General features: G+C 46.8%; 1 protein-coding gene across 1 annotated transcript in view; it reads right to left on the bottom strand.

The window, feature by feature from the left end:
• The window catches only part of ASPSCR1 (ASPSCR1 tether for SLC2A4, UBX domain containing), a 79,698-nt gene that overhangs the window by 36,604 nt on the left and 24,187 nt on the right, over nt 1–18,907 (bottom strand). Inside the window, 5 exon segments of the mRNA XM_024104722.3 lie at nt 2,257–2,338; nt 6,885–7,024; nt 15,681–16,119; nt 17,588–17,661; nt 18,466–18,523. Of these exon segments, the coding sequence (XP_023960490.1) occupies nt 2,257–2,338; nt 6,885–7,024; nt 15,681–16,119; nt 17,588–17,661; nt 18,466–18,523 (793 nt within the window).

The raw sequence follows: 18,907 nt of genomic DNA, 5'->3' as shown, positions 1-18,907 counted from the left end.
AACAATACCTCCTTATTCACTTTCTCCACACCAGTCATGAATAGAGCTCTATCATATCCTCCCTTAGTCGTCTCTTTTCCAAGCTGAACAATCCCAGTCTTTTTACTCTTTCCTCATATGGTAGCTGTTTCATACCCCTAATCATTTTTTTGGTCCTTCTCTGTACCCTTTCAAATTCTAACGTATCTTTTTTTGAGATGGAGCGACCCGAACTGCATGCAATATTCATGGCGTGGGTGTACCATGAATTTAATAGTGGCATTATGACATTTTCTGTCTTATTATCATCTATCCCATTCCTTATGGTTCCCAACATTCTGTTAGCTTTTCTGACTGCCACTGCACATTGATCAGATGTTTTCAGAGAACTATCTACAGTGACTCCAAGATCTTTCTTGAGTGGAGACAGCTAATTCAGACCCCATCATTTTATATGTATAGTTGGGATTATGTTTTCCAACATGCATTACTTCCCATTTATCAACATTGAATTTCATCTGCCATTTTGTTGCCCAGTCACCCTGTTTTGTGAGATCCCTTGGTAACTTTGCAGTCAGCTTTGGATTTAACTATCTTGTGTAATTTTGTATTGAATAAAATTAATTCTCTCTGCCACTGAATGGAGCCATTATGGACAGATGTTTTCACATGCACATCACTGCAGATGTAAGCCATGTCAGACACTTAGGCCTTGTCTACACTACAGAGTTTTGTCGACGCATGTTATGCCGATATACAGCCACTACTGTAATTAAACCGCTGTTGCATGTCCACACTATGCTTCTTGTGTCAGTGGAGCACACCCACAATAGCAGCTCTTGCATTGACACAGAGAGCAATGCACTGTGGGTAACTATCCCACTGTGCAACTGGCCACAGGGTACTTTGGGAAGGGTTTGCAATGTCTTATGGGGTCAGGTACAGCATCACATAATGAAAGTTTCTCAATGCCATTGTTCATGGGCATCTTATTAGACTGCCAGCCTCTTTCAACTGCCCTGGTAACTTGCACCCCAGCCATCTGTCAGAAAGCATGGATCCTGCACTTGTTCAGTATTGTGCTGTGCATTATGAACACGAGGCTAAAAGAGGAGCCCAATGGGCTATGTGGGTAGGGGATGCCTTGAAGGAGCATTTTAACACTGAGCCACAGTAATGTGTGTTGCTGTAGTATGCTGAGCTTGGCATTGTTTGTTTGCGCCGTGCTAGGAACCTTGTTTTGATTGCTGTGTGTGCCCGAAAAGTAACACATTGTAAATCACGTTTTAAAGTAGCACCTGGTAATATGAACAAACTGACATTGCTGCACACTAACACAAGAAGCCCACAGAGGTAAATGGGTAGGTGTGTGAGTGAGAGAGAGACAGAGAGAGTTGGGGGAGAGAGAGTGTGTCGGCACGCGGTCTCTAAGTTCTGACAGCAGCTGGAAGTAACCAATCCTGAAGCAGAAGCTGGTGGGCAGAGACAGCTGGTGTCCCAGTCCCCTAACCCCAGCTCAGCAGAGACTGGTACACTGGGGAGTGGAGGGGGACACCCCAACATCATCCCCCACCTCACTCGCTTGCTCAGCACACCACAAGTCTCGCCCCGCCCCCCAGCAGCAGCCCGCCTGCCCTGCCTGCTCATGCATGCCGGGGAGAGCAGGATTCCACGTTAAAGTTTTGATTTGGTGATTCCCTCGGAGTTCTCCCACAGCCTCCTCTGCCCACAGACCCAGGAGATCCACCCTCCTCCCCAGTAGTCCAGGCAGGAGTGCATTTGCTGCCAGGAGCCGCATGCTCAGCTGGGCAGTAGCTATATGAGCTCTCCACGCTGAGAAGTGTCAAAACTATCTGGGGCTTTGAAAGGGGAGGGCTGCCTGTCTGGGTGGCTGGACGCAGGGCAGCAGAGTTCAAAACGGTAAGCAGAGTGGTCATGGTGGGATACCTCCTGGAGGTCAGTTACAGCGACATAATGAACACAGTGTCTACACTGACACTTTGTTGATCTATCTTTGCTGCAAAAATCTCTGCCCTCTTGTCAAGGTGGTTTTATTTTGTCGGAAAAATAGGAGAGTTTTGTCAGCAGGAGAAGCATTGTAGTGTGTACACCTCCACTGTTTTGCCGACAAAACTGTGCAGTGTACAAGACCTTAGAAACCCTCCCCTAAGAGCAGCTGCAAGCGCTTAGGATCTTGGTGGTCACAGTTTAGGCCCTGAAGCTATTTGACCACTAAGTTTACACTCAGCCAGAAAGAGGAGAAGGAATAAAGGCTACCTTTGGGTAGCGCTCTAACTTTTCCTTCATCTGAGCTTCTCTCAAAGATTTTGTCATGAAGGGAGCTTCTTCCAGACGTTTCCTAAAAAGGGTGAGAAGGAGACAATCTGTTAGTTCTACGACTAAGATTCATCTTGTTAACGTAAATGTAAGGCCAAAACAGCCAACTGCTGCTTGATGTATCCCCCACTCCAACCTCCATGTCCTCAGAGCCCAGTCCCTTCAGCACACCTTCCTCTCCACCACCAGTAAACCCAGAACTGCACCATCAGAGCCACCCTAAAAACCCAAACCCACGTCCCTCCACATTTTCTCCTTCCCCATAAGGCTCTGCTCCACTGTGTGTGTGACCACCACCACTTGGCAACACTATTCTGAATAGGGTGATCAGATAGCAACAGTGAAAAAAAACAGGATGGGAGTGGGGGGAAAATAGGCACCTATAAAAGAAAAAGTCCCAAAAATGGGACTATCGCTTTAAAAACAGGACATCTGGTCCCCTAGCTCTGAACCAACTCCTGAATCTGCCCATATTATCATCTTGGAACTCCTTTTTGCTTCCAGATATACGAGATCCCAGAACATTCTGAATATTTGTGCCATTTGCCCTTTAGCAGAACAGGGCTCCAGAGCCTCCACTTCATTTAAAAAACAACCCACCCTTCTAGCCCTTATGGTTGTGAAGAAAACCTTGAGAACATGACCCAGCTGATACAATGCCTGCCTGACTTTGCAGACAGCCTGAATCAATAACTCAGACGAGTGTAAACATCCCTCTTCACCTCACTCCTGGGGTAATAACTCTGAAACCTCAAAGTGACCATTTCACTCAGGACTATGAACCGTTTCACAGTAGACGACTGTAGCAGAATCATTCTGCTAACGTGCTTATCCCACAATCCCAAATTGCCTCCCACACATCCCCAGATGCAAAAGCCCAAATGACCCCTTCCCAGGTCTCCCCCATATTGATGATGCAGTTAATTCCATAACAATATAAAACTATACAACATATTGAAAACTGGAGATGTGGGGGCAGCATAAAATCAGTTGAATTTCATATCAAATCAATTCTGTACTGATTAAATGGAAAAGAAGCTGCTGCATAATTCCCAGCCTGCCAGTGAACCGCAGGAGTCCAGCATGCTGCCATCTTCTGTCTATGGCAGCAGGAAGAGGAGCAGCAGGATCACACTATCGCACACAAAAACCGAATTAACATGAAGTTAAGACTGGAGGCACTCAAAATTGCCCTGTGCTCATCCTGCCCTGCCCAAGCAGGAGTTTAGCTCCCAGAATGTAAATCAGAGAACAATCATAGAACGGAAGGGATCTCGAGAGGTCATCAAGTCCGGCCCCCTGCACTCATGGCAGGACTAATCTAGACCATCCCTGACAGGTGTTTGTCCAACCTGCTCTTAAAAATCCCCAATGATGGAGATTCCACAACCTTCCTAGGCAATTTATTCCAGCGCTTAACCACCCCGACAGTTAGGAAAAACTTCCTAATGTCCACCCTAAACCTTTCTTGCTGCAATTTAAGCCCAAATGTCAAACAGGAAATGCAGAGTTAAGGCAATACTTCCCATACAACAACTATACCACCTGAACTCTGCTCAATGAGTCCCCTCAAGGGGATCAGTGTAGTTTACCTCTGCCAACCAACAGCAAGTACTTCCCAGACCAATGGTGCTGCACAGAGCACAGTGAAGGTCTGTTCAACTGTTTGAATAGGAATGCAGGGCACAGAGAAAATGGCACATTTGGTTAGGAAGGGGTAATTGCATTTCCTAATTTCCCAACATTTGAGTTCTGGGAATTAAACTCTCCCATGCTGAAAAACCACAAAGAGCTGAGCTCCTGCCCTCTTAACTCCTCATAAACAACATTTTTTGCATGTGAATTTTACTTGGTTTTGAGAAAGTGGGGGAAGTGAGGAGGTATGATTCAAGGGCAAATGTGAGCAGAACAAAGTGCTGTGGAGAGTTTTCAGGGGCACTTTTCAGATATCAACCAGAGGTACCACTAGGCAGTAAAGGAAGCTCTACCAGGGCCCAGCAGAAGCATATCTGATATTACATGAACTCCAGGGCATTAAGTGATACAATATTTATGTGGATAACTAGCCATAGTTTTAGGCTGGATCCATAAAAGCCCAGGTGTACAAACTAAATACAGAAGTCAGGCAAGCAGGGAATTGGAACTCAGAGTCATTAGGACTGCAGATCAGCAACAGTCTAAACCACCAGCTGGGTTGGTGGATGGGTTGCTCACATTTCTCATTCACTGAGCTCTTCCTTGCGGAGCCCAAACCGGCCCTTTAGTGCAAGTCTGTTGACACAGGCTGGGAGGCTCAATTCCATGGGCTGAATAGACATACCCCAAGTGGCATGCCAATTTTCAGGCCAATCCGTAGAGCCCTGCACAGATACAAATGTATACCCGCAGATGCGGATATCCGCAGATGTAAATTGGTACCCATGGAACCGCAGGGCTCTCCCGGGAACTGCAGCGGCAAAAGGAGCAGAACACAGGGCTGCCACTCCCAGCGTCCCGCATCGGCTGCTCCTCCGGCTGTACCATCGTCAGCCCTGCCCACCGGGGCAGGCACCAGGCTCACCAGCAGCTGTCCCTGATCGCACTCTTGTGTTCAAGCGGCACGCCTGCCCCCAGACAGGAGACGCAGACAGCTGCACGGAAGGGCTGGGGGTGCTACAGCCACGCCAGAGGAGCTGCCGGCACAGGGAGCTGGATCCTGGGAGTGGTGACCCCACGTTCTGCTCCTTTCGCCACTGCAGTTCCTGGGAAAGCCCTGAGGTTCCGCAGATACCAATTTATATCTGTGGATATCCGCATCTGTGGATATAAATTTGTATCCACACAGGGCTGTACCAATCTGAATATCCATGTGGATTTTAGAGCCCTTTGAAAAAGCAGTTCTAAGCAGAAAGCTCTGTTCAACCCTAACTATGTTGTTACATGGGCTGCTCCATATTTAAAGGAAGATTATGACTCACTAAACACTGAATTCACAGCATTAATTTACCAGGAGGGCAAAGGGTTTATCTTAACTGAATATTTGTTACAAAATAGGATTAAGAGTTCAGAAATTTTCCTATATAGGTCCCCAACTTTTAAGAGAATCTGTTCAAGAGCTGTAATCCCTTATATCTGTAATAAGTTCAATATTCCTTCCTTCCCTTTGAGCATCCCCCAGGTGTGGCGCTATGGGTCATCACATCCTAGTTTGGGGTTTATAGTTTGATTTTCACCTTCTGTCATGTCTCAAAGTTGATTCATTCCAGCTGGTAACAGAAGGCAATTCTGACATCAAAATTAGGGAGATTTGCTTATTGGCTGCAGTCTGAATCCAACTCCCATTAAAGTCTATGGGAGTCATTTCACTGACTTTAATGGGAGCTGGATCAGGGCCTGTGTCAACATGTGACAAACAAATGTGCAGACAAGTTGGAACTTTCATGCTTGTTTAGTTACCAGCAATTGATGTAATGTCAGATCAGAGCATATGCACCGGGGCAGTGTGAAATGTTGTTTCAGCTCTCATTGTTTTAGGCCCCTGGCATATGAATGCACATCCATCTTTAAAAGCAGCAATTATTTGTGGTGGGGAAGGGGAATCAAGTAGCTTTGGGGTAACTGGCCGAAATGTACTTAATAGGTATGACAAGACATGCAACAATTTTAAATCCTGTCCCAATGTGAGCACCGTGCGTCTTCCAGTCAGTTTATTTACTTGAGGTTTTTCTATGATGCTCATCACCACAGTATCTAAACACATCACATGCATTGAAGAATTAATCCTCAACACCCTTGTGAGGTAGGGAAAAATTATCCTCCTTTAAGAGATGGCAGACTGAGGCACAGAGAGACTCTGGACCAGATCCAGAGACGCAATCCATCCCTTATATACTGCTGTGGCACTGCCAAGGGGCCGGAAGGCAACCAAATCTCCCATGCTGGTGATTCGTCCTACATCACACAATGTACCATGTAGCCACTGACATTAGGAGTATGTTGGGGGCTGTGAAGGGGCCATCACCAGGTAGACCACCATGGAGAGGTCACTAGGCCACTCTGAAATAAACCAAGGCCAGCACACAACCAGCTCTAGGATAAGGGAGTCTCCCTAGTTGGAAAAGCAAAGAATCTGGCCCAAGGTCACAGAGCAGATCTGTGACTGAACCAGAACAGCGTCAAAATCTCCTAAATTCCAGTCTAGTCCCGGAACTCCAATCCCACCCCTCCCTCCAGCACTCATTATTGGAGTGTTTTCTGTTCTAGTCTGTTGACCAATTCTATTGTGTTGTTCAGTAGCTCGGCTCTTGATCTGAAAATCACAAATGCCCCAGGTCTGGAACCTAGCACGTTCTGTCCTGGACAGGTGCCAAACTCCCTGTTTAGGCCCAGCGATTAACAACAGGATTAAAGTCTGAGATCTCTCAAATCACCAAGGACAGGAGAGTATTTTGTACACAGAGCCCAAGCCATCGATCAGACCAGCACCTTTTCCCTAGAAGCCAGCACAATCTATAGAGCACCAATGCAATGCATTCAGAGTGGCAAGAGGAGACGGAGGAACTTCAATTGCTAATGAAAAGAAAGCTTGCCTCTCACTCTGCAGCTGGGCCAAGCGTTTCCGCACATCGTCCACTGTGACTTCGAAGAACTCATCAGGAAGATCCTGTGGGCCAGCAGACAGTGGCTCTTCCAGGTCTGGATGGCACACGACTGGCTCTCGCTCCAAAAGCTGCAGAGAAAGAGGGAGCGCAGGTTAGACTTGAGTGCTACGCCCCAGCTAAAGCCAAAGCATAGCACAAAGAACCAGACCTCAGCATTTGCAAAGTAAGGTCCATTCACAGGCTACATCTCTCTTCTAGGAAAGACTTGCCCACAGGGATCTCATCACCTACATAACACACAGACCTTATATTGTACTGCAGCTCCAGATAACCATTCCCCTGCTATAAGCACCAGAGAGCTGCTCCTCTCCCAGCCTCTGTCCACACACCCAAATCTTCCCAGTAGTAGAGCATAGCTGCCTTCTCTCCCCTCCCTGGGGCAATGCATGCTGCTACAAGCACCTGGATGTCTGAATCATCACCAGCCAATCAGATTAGTCAGTTTTGGAACAATTCTAACCTTTTAGAACCCAGACATTCTCAGGTAGATAAGAATTTGTATGAGACAGAAGAGGAGAAAATGCTGCAATCCCCAGAGCCGAGCAACGAGCTTTTATGGATAATATGCAGTTCTGTAATCAGGAGCCCCTGACAGCCAGTTGCCTGCCTGACATGGCCCAAGACTCCATGATTTAGGATATTCCTATTTATGCAAACCTCTTGGCCCTCCTCTCCCACTCACACACACCCCCTGACCAACCTCCAGCACACCCCGCCCATGGCCTCCTGTCCCATCCATGCTCCCTTCCCCCATGTATGGGGCCCCCTGGGAACACAAAGCGTCTCAGAGACAACGCAAATTACAAGGCAAGGTTTGCTATGTTTGTGGGCGCCAAAGGGTAATTTGAGAAATTAAAAGAGCGAGGTTGCGTGGGTGGGACCCTCGGCTACTTTTAGAAAGTCAAGTGGAGTCAGCTATAACTAAAGGGTGAAGGAGCCTGATTGCAGCTTTCCCTGGGCTGGGGAAGAGGAGTGCCCAGAGCTGCAGCATTCCCTGGACTGCGAGCACAGGAAGGGTTCCTGAGCTGCCAAGATGCCCTCTTGGAAAGAGACTCCTGCATATCAATCTTCCAGCACTAGCTCTTTACAGAGTTAGGTAACAGCTGCACTGATGCAGCTGTGCCGCTGTAGTGCATCTGGTGAAGACGCTCTATGCCAATGGGAGAGCACTCTCCCATCAGCATAATTACTCCACCTCCGTGAGAGGCAAAAGCTATGACAGCAGGAGAGCATCTCCTGTCGATGCAGCACCAGTATAGACACTGCTTAGGTTGATCTAACTTCCGCACTTGGCAGTGGGGTGGTGTCTTTGTCACAACCCAGAACGACAAAAATCAAATAACTTAAGCAGTATCGTAGACCTGCCCTGGGTCTCCTTCAAGCCAGGCAGAGGCGGCTACCTCTCTTGCGTCATTCTGGGCTTCACAGGAACAGGACACTCCCATCCTCTCAAACAGAGGTCGTTCGATTTGATCTTGCTGCAATGATCAACTCTAAGCACATCTACAGCCTTGTCAAATAGCTCTGTACCCACCACCTCAGGAAAAGCCTAGGGAAAACATATGGAGCATGCAACATGCCTGAAGGGTCTCTGGAATCCCCGGGAGAGAATTCCAGAGCCAAGGGACCTCATTGAGAACACCTCACCAAATATAATTGAGGCTACTAACTAAGCACCTTGACTAATCGTGAAGGTAGCAGAATCCCACAAGAAGAGAGACAGGCCAGGCCCAAACCATTTAGGGCTTTGTAGATTAAAGCCTTCAGCCAATGCATACCAAAGCATAGGTGTACATGCGCCTATAGGGATACTCCACTTCAGAGGAGGGCAGCTACATTCTGGTCTTCCCTGCTCAATTGCTTTTCCTACTTTTTGTTTAACTCCTTTGGGCTGTAGTCTGCCATAAGAGTCACACAGGCACTGGTTTCCAGACACCTCCATTCAGACAGCAGGAGGCCAAGGTCCTTCTTCCCCAATGTCATTCTCTGTCAGGTAGTCAGAATTACAGATAAGTTGTGCAACAAAACCTGATTATCCAAAAGATAAATTCTCTTCTCTCCATGCCCATGTGCTCCATCACTGCCTCAATACCTGCCACATACTAGTCCAGCTGCAAAGCTGTGCACCTGCTGTGGTATGAAATATTCCCATCCTAGAACTTTATAATTATTTTCGACAGCACTGAATGCTGAATATCTGAAACAAATTCTGAACACACAAGTACAGAAACAAGCCTCTGAGTTAGTGACTGAAATAGCGTAACATTTCTCTCTATAGAATATTCAACTTACACTAGAGATAAGAAATTCCAAACCTGTCCAAGGGTCTGCAAAAAAACCCAATGCAAACAGAACAAGAATTCCCACCCACTCAACCTTTAAGCCAGACCCCAATAGGACACTGACAGCTCTCAGCTTTAGAGAGAATTGCCATGGATGGATCTGTAGGGCAGCAGCACACAGGTTAGGAGCCTGTGTCCTTGCAAAGCTCCTGCCATCCAATCCCTACAGTTGCACCAGTTCCGATGACAGAAACATCAAGAGAGCAGCACATCTTGCACACATGGGCCTACCACCGAGGTGACCATTTTGCAATAGATGATACAGCCTGAAGAGAGACTGCTACTGAATAATACTACGTCATCTAGGTAGCTTACTCTCAGGGGTATCATCTGTACCCCCCTCCCACCTCCATCGCTACCCATCCACACAAACAGTATCTATGGGCTGGAGGGGCCAATCTGTTTCTGTCACTTCACCCAGTCTATGCTTTACCCAAAGGGCAGCAGCTGCCATTTGCTCCTTCTTGTCCCACTGATATTCATTCCCTATATTCCACGGGCCTTTCTGAGTCCAGTTGCTTCCATCTCAAGTTTGGGTCAGAAATTATCTCAATTGGCAACTAATAATCTTAAGTATAAGCAGAGTCTGAAAGCTACCTTCCAACCCCCATTCCTGTGAGCAGCGTCACCCAACAAGGGGACACAGTAAATGGCATACACACGTCCCTCTGTAGGAGGTCCAAAAGCCTGTGATCTAAGAGCACCTGCTATGGATGACGTCTCCCCCCAGACTCATGCCCCGTAGCTTCTCAGAGCCAGGGGCAGCTATGTGTTCTCACAGGCAACGAGGGGGCTCAGGGAGCAACAAGCGAAGGCTGCTCATACAGAGGAGACTGTCGGCTACATCCTAATCCCATCAACTGTCCCCAATCCTGCTGCCCTCACCCCACCTCCACCTCACAGTTTAGTCCAGATTTCTCTGAACAGGAAGTCATGGCAGAGGGAAACACTCATTAGCTGACACTAGGAAGTTCCGATCTCTACTGAGATAATTGATGGGAAGGGCACATTGTACCTTTCTCAGGCAGCAGCTCCTTCCGGGAAGCTTAGAGCAAAAGCATTGTAAATCAGGGAGAGGATAAACCCTGCAACACCAGTTCTTGGTCATGATCTCCAATATTTCCTGCCCAAAGTTGAGTTTTCAGGCACATCTGATCAATATGATGGAGCCATCATCAGGACTCAGTATGTCTATTCGACTCCAACCCACATGAGACACCCATTGTCAGCAATAATGCCTATCGGTTTGAGGTCATCACTTTGGCTCTGAAAAAGGGAGCAGTGAAGGGAGGCTTTAAAAGCTCCCTCTAACTTCAAAGCAAAGTGGCAGGCAGACCCAGCGCCTCTCCCCACTGCAGTGAGCTCTGATCTCCAGGGGAATTTGGAGTAAAGCTACCTTCTAATAATTAATGTTTTGACATCAAAGCTAGCATGCGGCTGGTCTGTAAACCATCCTTAGCCCAGAAATGGAGAGACACCCGCACAGATTTTATCCAGTCTCTTCCTTTCAATCCAAACGCCACACACAGGAACAGCATTAATGGGAAGATTCTTTTACTAAAATGGACCTTTGATGTTTTAAAAAAAATTGTTTTGGGTTTTTCCCTCAGGTCTGAAAAGGGACAAAAAGCAGATGCCATGTGGCCAGCCCTACACTCTGTGTTGCTGCTGGGAGTGAGGAGGGCAGAGAAGGGCAGGAGTGGAGGCGGAAGCTCAGCTTAATCAATCAGCAGCAAAGGCATCCAAGATCAAAGGGCACGAAAGCATCAGTCAAAGTCACATTTTGTGGAACATGAGGGCAGAAACCTTCAGCAGAACCTGCTCCCGAGGCAGCTCTCACAAACTGGGAGTAGGAGGCTGGCTCTAGAAGCAACTCTAACCGGGTAGAACAGCACTACATTTCTGGTGGAGATAAGACTTGGGGAGGCTGGAGCATAAACTAGAGTCCTCCGCTGTGTGTGGTCAGAGTCCCACTCAGCTCTCCATGCCTGTCTGAACACCAGGCTGCAGAACAGTGTCCCATACAGCTACAGGCAAGACATGACAGGGAAGCTAGGTATGGCCCTACACCAGCACATGGAGGTGGAGAAAGAACAGAGCTGGTGAAGGATGACACCAGCCCTTCTGATTCTGCAGCCATATCCCTACGGAGGAATGGGAGAGTCCGCTCCCCACTCCTGAATCCCATATAGCGGGAACAACAGCCAGAGGGAGACAAGCTCAGCCTGGCCAGGCAGCAGGCACATTGTCCAGCTCTTCAGGCTCAAACCCCTCTCTCTGAGGGGTTCAATTCCAAGGATTAGAAGGGACTAGCCAGTCTGGAGCATACATGAATAGTCACAATGTAGATAAATCTCTGATAATTTTCATATGACTTTACATTGTGCCTCTTCATATAACCTTGTGGTGGGTCTACCCACGTGTGACCTCTGTTTTCATGGAACTTTGTATCAAAACCTCATTTAGAAACTTTGCATTGCCCTTGGCATAATATTATAGCTCCTAAGGATAGAATAAGATAGAAGAAAATTTTCTTTTTGCTAGCAGTAGAACAAGAGCTCTACCCCCCCCCCCCCCCCACTCTTAATCAATTGCCCTGTTGAATGAATGAGGTGTGGATGAGCAAGGCATGGAAGGCAGCACCTCCAGACAGCCTCAACTGTTGGAGAGGGGCTGGGAGCCAGACCCAAGGACAATAAAACATGTCAAGTGGGCTCATTAAAAACAAGCAGACATACTGACGGCCTCGGAGGTTAGAAGCAAGCACCTTCTTTTGAAAACACCCTCTTTGCAGCATTGGAACAACACTCAAAAGAAAGCAGCACAAAGGACCAATGGACACAGACACAGAGTTTGAATCTGGTATAGATTTGCATAAGAGGAAAGCTGCTATAAAAGTGAGGTGTCTTGCAGAGGACCCCAGGTCTCGTCTTGTCAACATGGGAGCATCGATCCGGATCGGCAGAAGCCCGGCTCCACCCCCTCCCCCATCTAACTCACCTGGCCAGTGAAGTTAAGGGGAGCAACTAATTGGTAACAACAAGACGGAATGGGTTTGTGTGTGTGTGTGTGAGTGTAAGTGTAATATATTATATGCATATAATACAGTGTTAATGAATACATGTATTACTAATAAATGTGGCGTTTTGCCTTATTCCCCCTGAAAAGATCCTGTGCAGTACTTTAAGTACAACAATAATTTAACTGGAAAAGCACCTGTCTGCTACACTATTTGCGGCTCAGGAATCCTTCCAGAGTCTGGCTTCTGTTTCTAGGCAGTGAACCCCTCCCAACAATAGGGAGCAGCCACAGAGAAACCTGCCAAGGAGGAGATCATGCACACACACTTCACCCTGTTAAGCTCTCATGAGGCCGGGCTCTCGCTCTGAACCTCACCAGACATTTTTCTTGCTACTTCTAAGATTTTATTTGTTTAATTTCTTAACTGGGTCAGGTCTGAGGACAAAGGTAAAACTCAAACCTCAAGGATTCCATAGCAGGAGGCATTCAAAAAAGGAAAGAACAGAGAGGGGGATTATGTGAAGGGTTAAAAAAAGCCAGTCCCTGGGTTTGGGAAGTAACTCTTGAGAGTCTATCATCCCCAGCTTCTGGGGAGTGGGCCCAGTGACAGCAGGGGAAGTCTTTATCAAATTGTGACCTCCATTTTGTCTTGTAATCTCCATTTTCTATTAGGATCTCCATTTTGTATTATGTGCTGAACACATTTAACTTTGCCCAAGGCAAGGTTATTGAATTGCCTGACAGCTAGCCTCCCTCCACAGGAAAGGTTTTGACACTGATTGAATGTGCCCCTTTATTCACACCCTACACATTGTTGTAATAATCTTTGTACAAAATATGCCTTGTAAAGTATCATTTGAAAATTAATAACTTGCTGGTTAATAATATCATGGTGAAATGTATGTAGCAACCTTGTGTGTTAAGTTATGAAATCCCCCCATGGTGATGTTAAAGGCACATGTTCAAAATCATGTAGCCCCATTTAGATATAACTGGTCAACCAGGCTTGTCTTAAACAAAGGGAGTGTGTTTACCTCAATCTGCATGTAAGTGGTAAACAGAGTCCTCAGACAGCAAAGGGGTGAAGAAAAAAAGAAAGAAAATCTCAATTTCAGCATACATGAGTGAGGGGGGAAAAAACAGCAAGAAGCCTCCTTCTTACACTCGACTCCATGTTTCCTTGCTCTCAGCTGGAATGAACTTTATCTAGGGGTCACGCTCAGGACATGCATTTCAAAGGGTGACTGAACTATAAAAGTGAGGGGCAAAAACACCCCACGTTCTCGCTCCCTGTCCATCTCTCTCTTTTCACCTACGAAGACAAAAGAAACAGTTGTTGGACGTTGGGAGTAGATCCTGACCTGAAACTTGATCAGCAATGCTACTGAAAACCTGTGGTAAGAATTTCACCTTGAAACAAGTTTTGTTTGTTAAGTTTAGAATTAGAAAGATAAAATGCTTCCTTTTTCTTGTAACCATTTCTGACTTTAATGCCTTCATACTTCTACCCACTTAAAACCTCTCTCTTTGTAGTGAAATGAACTTATTTTATCAAAACTAATCCAGTGCTGTGAACTGTGTAGGTAATTCCATTTAAGGTGGCAAGCTGCTGTACCTCGATCCCCTTAGAGGTGCAATGGACCTCATCTATCTGGACTGTCCAGGGCTGGATAGCGCAGAACACACATTTTGGAGGGAAATCTGAGACTAGGAGTGTGCTGGAGTCACCCTGCATGTAGTAACCAAGGTTGCTGGAAGCCAGAGGGTTGCTGCCGGCTTCAGAGTTGCTGGACAAGTGCTATGGCTTTACAAAGACACTCTGGGTGTGACACAGGCTGATTGTGAGTGACCCAAGTTGGAAGCTACAACAGCAAAGCATTGTAAGGCACCCAAGTTTGAAGAGCAGTGGTGACAGCCCCCTCATTTGTGTAGATTGCACCCCAAAATGTCAGACACCTCATTGAAGGACCATCACTGAGAAGCCATCAGCTTTGGTCTCAACTGCTGGCCCATGAAACAATGGATTTTCTACACAGGGGCACCCGCATGGCCAGTAAATAATGCAGTTTGTTTGTCAATACGGGCATATGGCTAAAGGGTGAGAGACTGTATTGGGGCGGGAGGGGATGCTTTTCTAAGCAGGGGGCCAAATACTGCGACATGCAAGCAGGATTGGGTGGAAAGAGAAGACAGAAAGGACTCTGGCTTGCCTGAAACAGAGAAGCTTGAACTCAGAGAAGGGGTGAGATCAGACTTGGGAGGAGGCATCTCAAGACTTTTGTTATTTTTCAAAGATCTGTAACTCTCTAGTTCTTTTTAAGAGTAAAGTGACTGTGGTTAAGAAATTTCTTTGCTAAGCCTGTGTTCCTTGCTTTCTTGCCACGTTACCCCCAAAGGTGTTAAACTAGAAGCCAGAGTCCCAGCTGCTAAGTGGAAATCTGGGGGAGCATATGTAAGCAGCTAAGCAGCTTGGAGGGAAAGGTGGTTTTGAGGACTAGGGCAGCTGGATTGGAGCATTTCATATCCTAGGGAAGGCTCAAACAAATGCTTTGATCCAGGGGAGTCCTCTCTAGAATCCCTGAATTAGCAACAGCTACTAGACTCGACTCAGACCCCACTGGGTTAGAAGTGCATGCAGCCCAGGATCTAGGTCCACTCACAACAGACTGGTGTTCACACAGAGAGGCAGTGGGTCAGGCTGCGACAGATTTGATAAGGCCATCCATTCTCCCAGGACACCACCCACAGGGGTATATTTCTAATCATGCAGAAGGTAACAGAGCCTCCACAAATAACAAGCATATCGGGGGGGGGGGGGGGGGGAGAGTACAAGTCTGGCCAGTTAAATCCTATCTTTCCTTTGGCAAAACTACAGACTGAGTAGTGGTGGGAAAGCGCTCAGTGCCCCATTCCTGGAGGCAAGCACGGCATCTGGCTACCGCACTTAGAGCTGCAGAGTGTTTGTCATGTACTTGGCATGACTGGCACTACAGAAACCAGTTCTTTTTTTAATGCTTCTAACTCAGCCTTGCTGCCTCCATTTGTCCAGGAGACAACACGTTTCAAAACCTAGTCCAACTCCTCTGTCCATTGGACAGAGTGCAAGTTCCTAAATCCCCACCATTCATCTACCTCTGGAACATCAATCAAGCACTCCAAAAGGCAACAACCCCCCAGCAACACAACGTCCTTAATGTCAGAAGCCACAAGCCCAGTGGCTCAAGTCCTAGGATTACAGGACAGAAAATACTAAAAACTGATAAGTTTTCTCTCTCTTGTTAGAAGCCTAATCTCAGGCAAGGGAGGATGAGAGAAAAGCCCTTCTACCCCAGACACCCAAAGAAAGCAAAGCTCCCCTTACCTGCTCTTGCTCCTTTAGCTGTTCTCGGCTGGTCTTAGACTTCTTTGGCTTAGAAGGGCCTCCAGGACTGGGGAGAGATGTTGGCAGCTTTGAAGATAGCATATCTGACACTGGAAAGTCTGCAGCTACAGGGGTCCCCCCCAGACGCTGTCCATCTCCAAAGAAAGGGACAAATGGGGCAGGCGCAGGATCTGAGGGAGGCCACAACTCCCCCAAGCTGGCCTGGGATACTTTAATCAAGTCCTGCTTGTCTGTGCAGATGTTTAAAGAGAAGGCCACATCTCTGGGGTCCAAGTCCTTTGAGAACATGCTTGCGTGAGGTAATGACATATCTACTGCTCCTTCAGTAGAGACTGGGCTCACTGGCAACTTGCTAAATTGGGCCGCTGTGTCCACAGCTGCCTCCTGGCCAGAGGAGCCACATTTCTTCATGACAACCCTTCAAAGGAGACACCACAGAAAGAAGTAAAAGCAAAATCATTGACTGAAAGAACTGTCCTGCCCTCCCCCTTCCCCCCAAAATGCCCTTGACACAGAGGAGACTGCTGGTCACAAAAGCACAAACCCCCACAAGGTGCCTCCATAGGACGTCCACAGAAAATAAGTTTTTGTTACTTTGAAGTCAGTTCTAAAGAACCTGAGAATGACCCACTCCCCGGGCGAAAACCCCCCTCCAGGAAACAGCAACAATCATCTGTACAGCCACCAGTACATTGAGCAGGTGGATTGGCTAGTAGACACAGAATGAGACCTCCCACATTCTAGCCAGCAAGAGGCATGGCAGGTCCTGTGAGTTTAATATGCCTGAAATCCAAAGTAGTGTCGCGGAAAAAGTCACCCATGCATTGATTTTAGTTCACAGACTCAAGCCTGAGGTCAGTTTATTGCAATACATACCAACGCGTTGCGGTACCAGTCCGAAAAATACTACTCTTAGCACAGCACACAGGCTGCCTTTATTCCGTCAAACCGCAAGCATATTATAAACAATACGTCAATTATGCGAAAATAAGAGTAGGGACCTGTCCCTTTTTCCCGGTAGCTTCCTCATTATTTTACGAGAATTGGGTGCCTATTGGGTGGGGGGTTTCTTGGTGGTTTTGACATGGGTGGTAGTTGGCACCAGTTGGGGTGTTGTTCTCGTCAAAGTGCATATTGTTTTCCAGGGGGAGGGGGGAAGGGGGGGAAATAGGGGTTTATTACAGGACACCCCAAAGATGATATATGATTGGTTGGTGGCAGGTAGCTTGGAACTATAGGAGGAGCTGGCCTTTACTAGAAGCAGTTTCTTCATATAAGCCGTTACTACGTTTCATCAATGAGCAGTTATGTTTTTCCATCAACCAGCGGTTATGTTGCTAAAGGCCTTTTGCATGGCTTCCTTCCCCTCCCTCCTCTGGTCATGACCCATGACCGTATTTGGCAGGGGATTGCACAGCCTAGTTTAGTTCAGGTTCTGGCCTGTACTGCCTTACGTAAAGGCCATCTTGTCAGAGGGCCTGAATGTGGGCCTTCAGTGTTACTTTGGTTGTTATAAAGAAGGCCACCCAGTTCTTTTTTTCCCCACAGTAGGGAAGATGCAGGTTTTGTCCTTTCCTTAGTCAGAGGGACTTTAGCTTTGAATTGTTTGTTTCACTCAAGAGAAAAAACAAATCTGCAAAAGCCCCTTTAATCTGCACATCTGGTCAGTGCCAGGATCTGCAGCTGTGGGAAGCACATCTGGGCAGCAGTTTCAGATAAACAGGCAAATACAATAATTACTGAGTGCCACGATGTTCATCTCTTTGAACTTTTTTTTCATGCATTTTTTGGTATTTGAAACAAAACAAATTTACCACTAGAGTGAAAAATTATGAAGGAAGAAGAGGAAAGTGCCCAAACAGGAAGTGCACTTTGCTCCTCCCAACCTGATGATGGCATTGCCTCCAGTCAGACCAAGTGATTTCAGTGTTGTCCTCTCCAGGGCAGCTTTCCCTGCTATCTGCAACAAGAACAGAGGCAGAGACTTAGGGCCAGAGGAGGCAGCCAAGGAGACTTTGCCCAGAAACAAATGCATAGCAAGGTCAGCACTGTGCCATCTGGTGGCCAGCTCACAGGCACCCCTTCTGCAGGTGGAGCCAAAGCTTCCCACCACAACACCCACCTTCACACCTCTTACCAAACTTACTCAAATGCTTTGTAGTATTAAGTGTTCTAGCTGCAAAGTTAACTAGACATACATGGCCATAGCTAAGGAGTTCTTTTCAGGGCCAGTTCCACCCCAGAGGTGAGTTTAAAGGCAACACCTCTACACTCTGAAATCAGATTCCATCCATGTCCCTCCCCTCCCTGACTCACTCCCAGAATAAGAAGGATCTGTCCGTAGAGTTCAGAAGGAGATGAAGGGGACAGCTGGGGAAGGCAGACTTCAAAATACTCTCTCACAAAATATTAAACAAAAATAGTAATGCTTGAGAGATCAAAACATGGAGAAAAGAAAATATTTACTGAAGTGAAACCACTGTTGTGACTCTTGAACTTTAAGAGAAGTTGAAAAAAAACCAAAACCCACAAACAGGTCATTGAGAACATTTTATGGGCTCAGAGGCCTGAATGGCTCAGGGTTATGTTCCAACGGGGCTTTTTTTCCATACACACACATCAGGCTTTGAAAAGACCAAAGCTCTTCCACTTCCCCTCAAGAAAGCTGGGAGAGGGAACATTTTCCAGGCTGGAAAGCAGTGCTGGGTTTTCCTTATTTTCAGAAACAGAAAGGGAGACAGTTGAGAAGAGTTTGCTGACTTACCTCATCTCGCATGTAAATACAGACTGGAGAGAATTCACCGTGCTGCTCCACACACTCCCTGCGAGAAAAGGAAAAGGAAATACAACTGTCTGTACAACAACTCAACCTCTCTGAAACCCATGGAGTGGAACAGCATTAGGTAAGATCAGGGGGCCACTTTCTACTCTACCTACACCAGTGTAAATCCAGAATAACTCCACACCGTCAATCAGAGCAGAATTTGGCCCAACATTTAACTATTCCGTCAAATGCAGATCCATGGAGGGTTTTAAAAAAAAAAAAAAAAAAAAAAAAAAGAAAAGCTAATTCCTCATCTGGATTTTGAGATAAAGACAAAGGAATCAGAAAAGTTGATTTTCTTTGTAACTTTGGGCAAGTCAATCTCCCCATCCACCAGTTCCCCATCTCTGAAACTGGCAACAATAATTTTTCGTTTTCCCCC

The sequence above is a fragment of the Chrysemys picta genome, chromosome 12, assembly GCF_011386835.1.
Source record: "Chrysemys picta bellii isolate R12L10 chromosome 12, ASM1138683v2, whole genome shotgun sequence".
In the NCBI taxonomy this organism is placed as follows: domain Eukaryota; kingdom Metazoa; phylum Chordata; order Testudines; family Emydidae; genus Chrysemys; species Chrysemys picta.
Note: the sequence above shows the minus strand (reverse complement) of the source record. Positions and strands in the feature narration are given on the sequence as shown.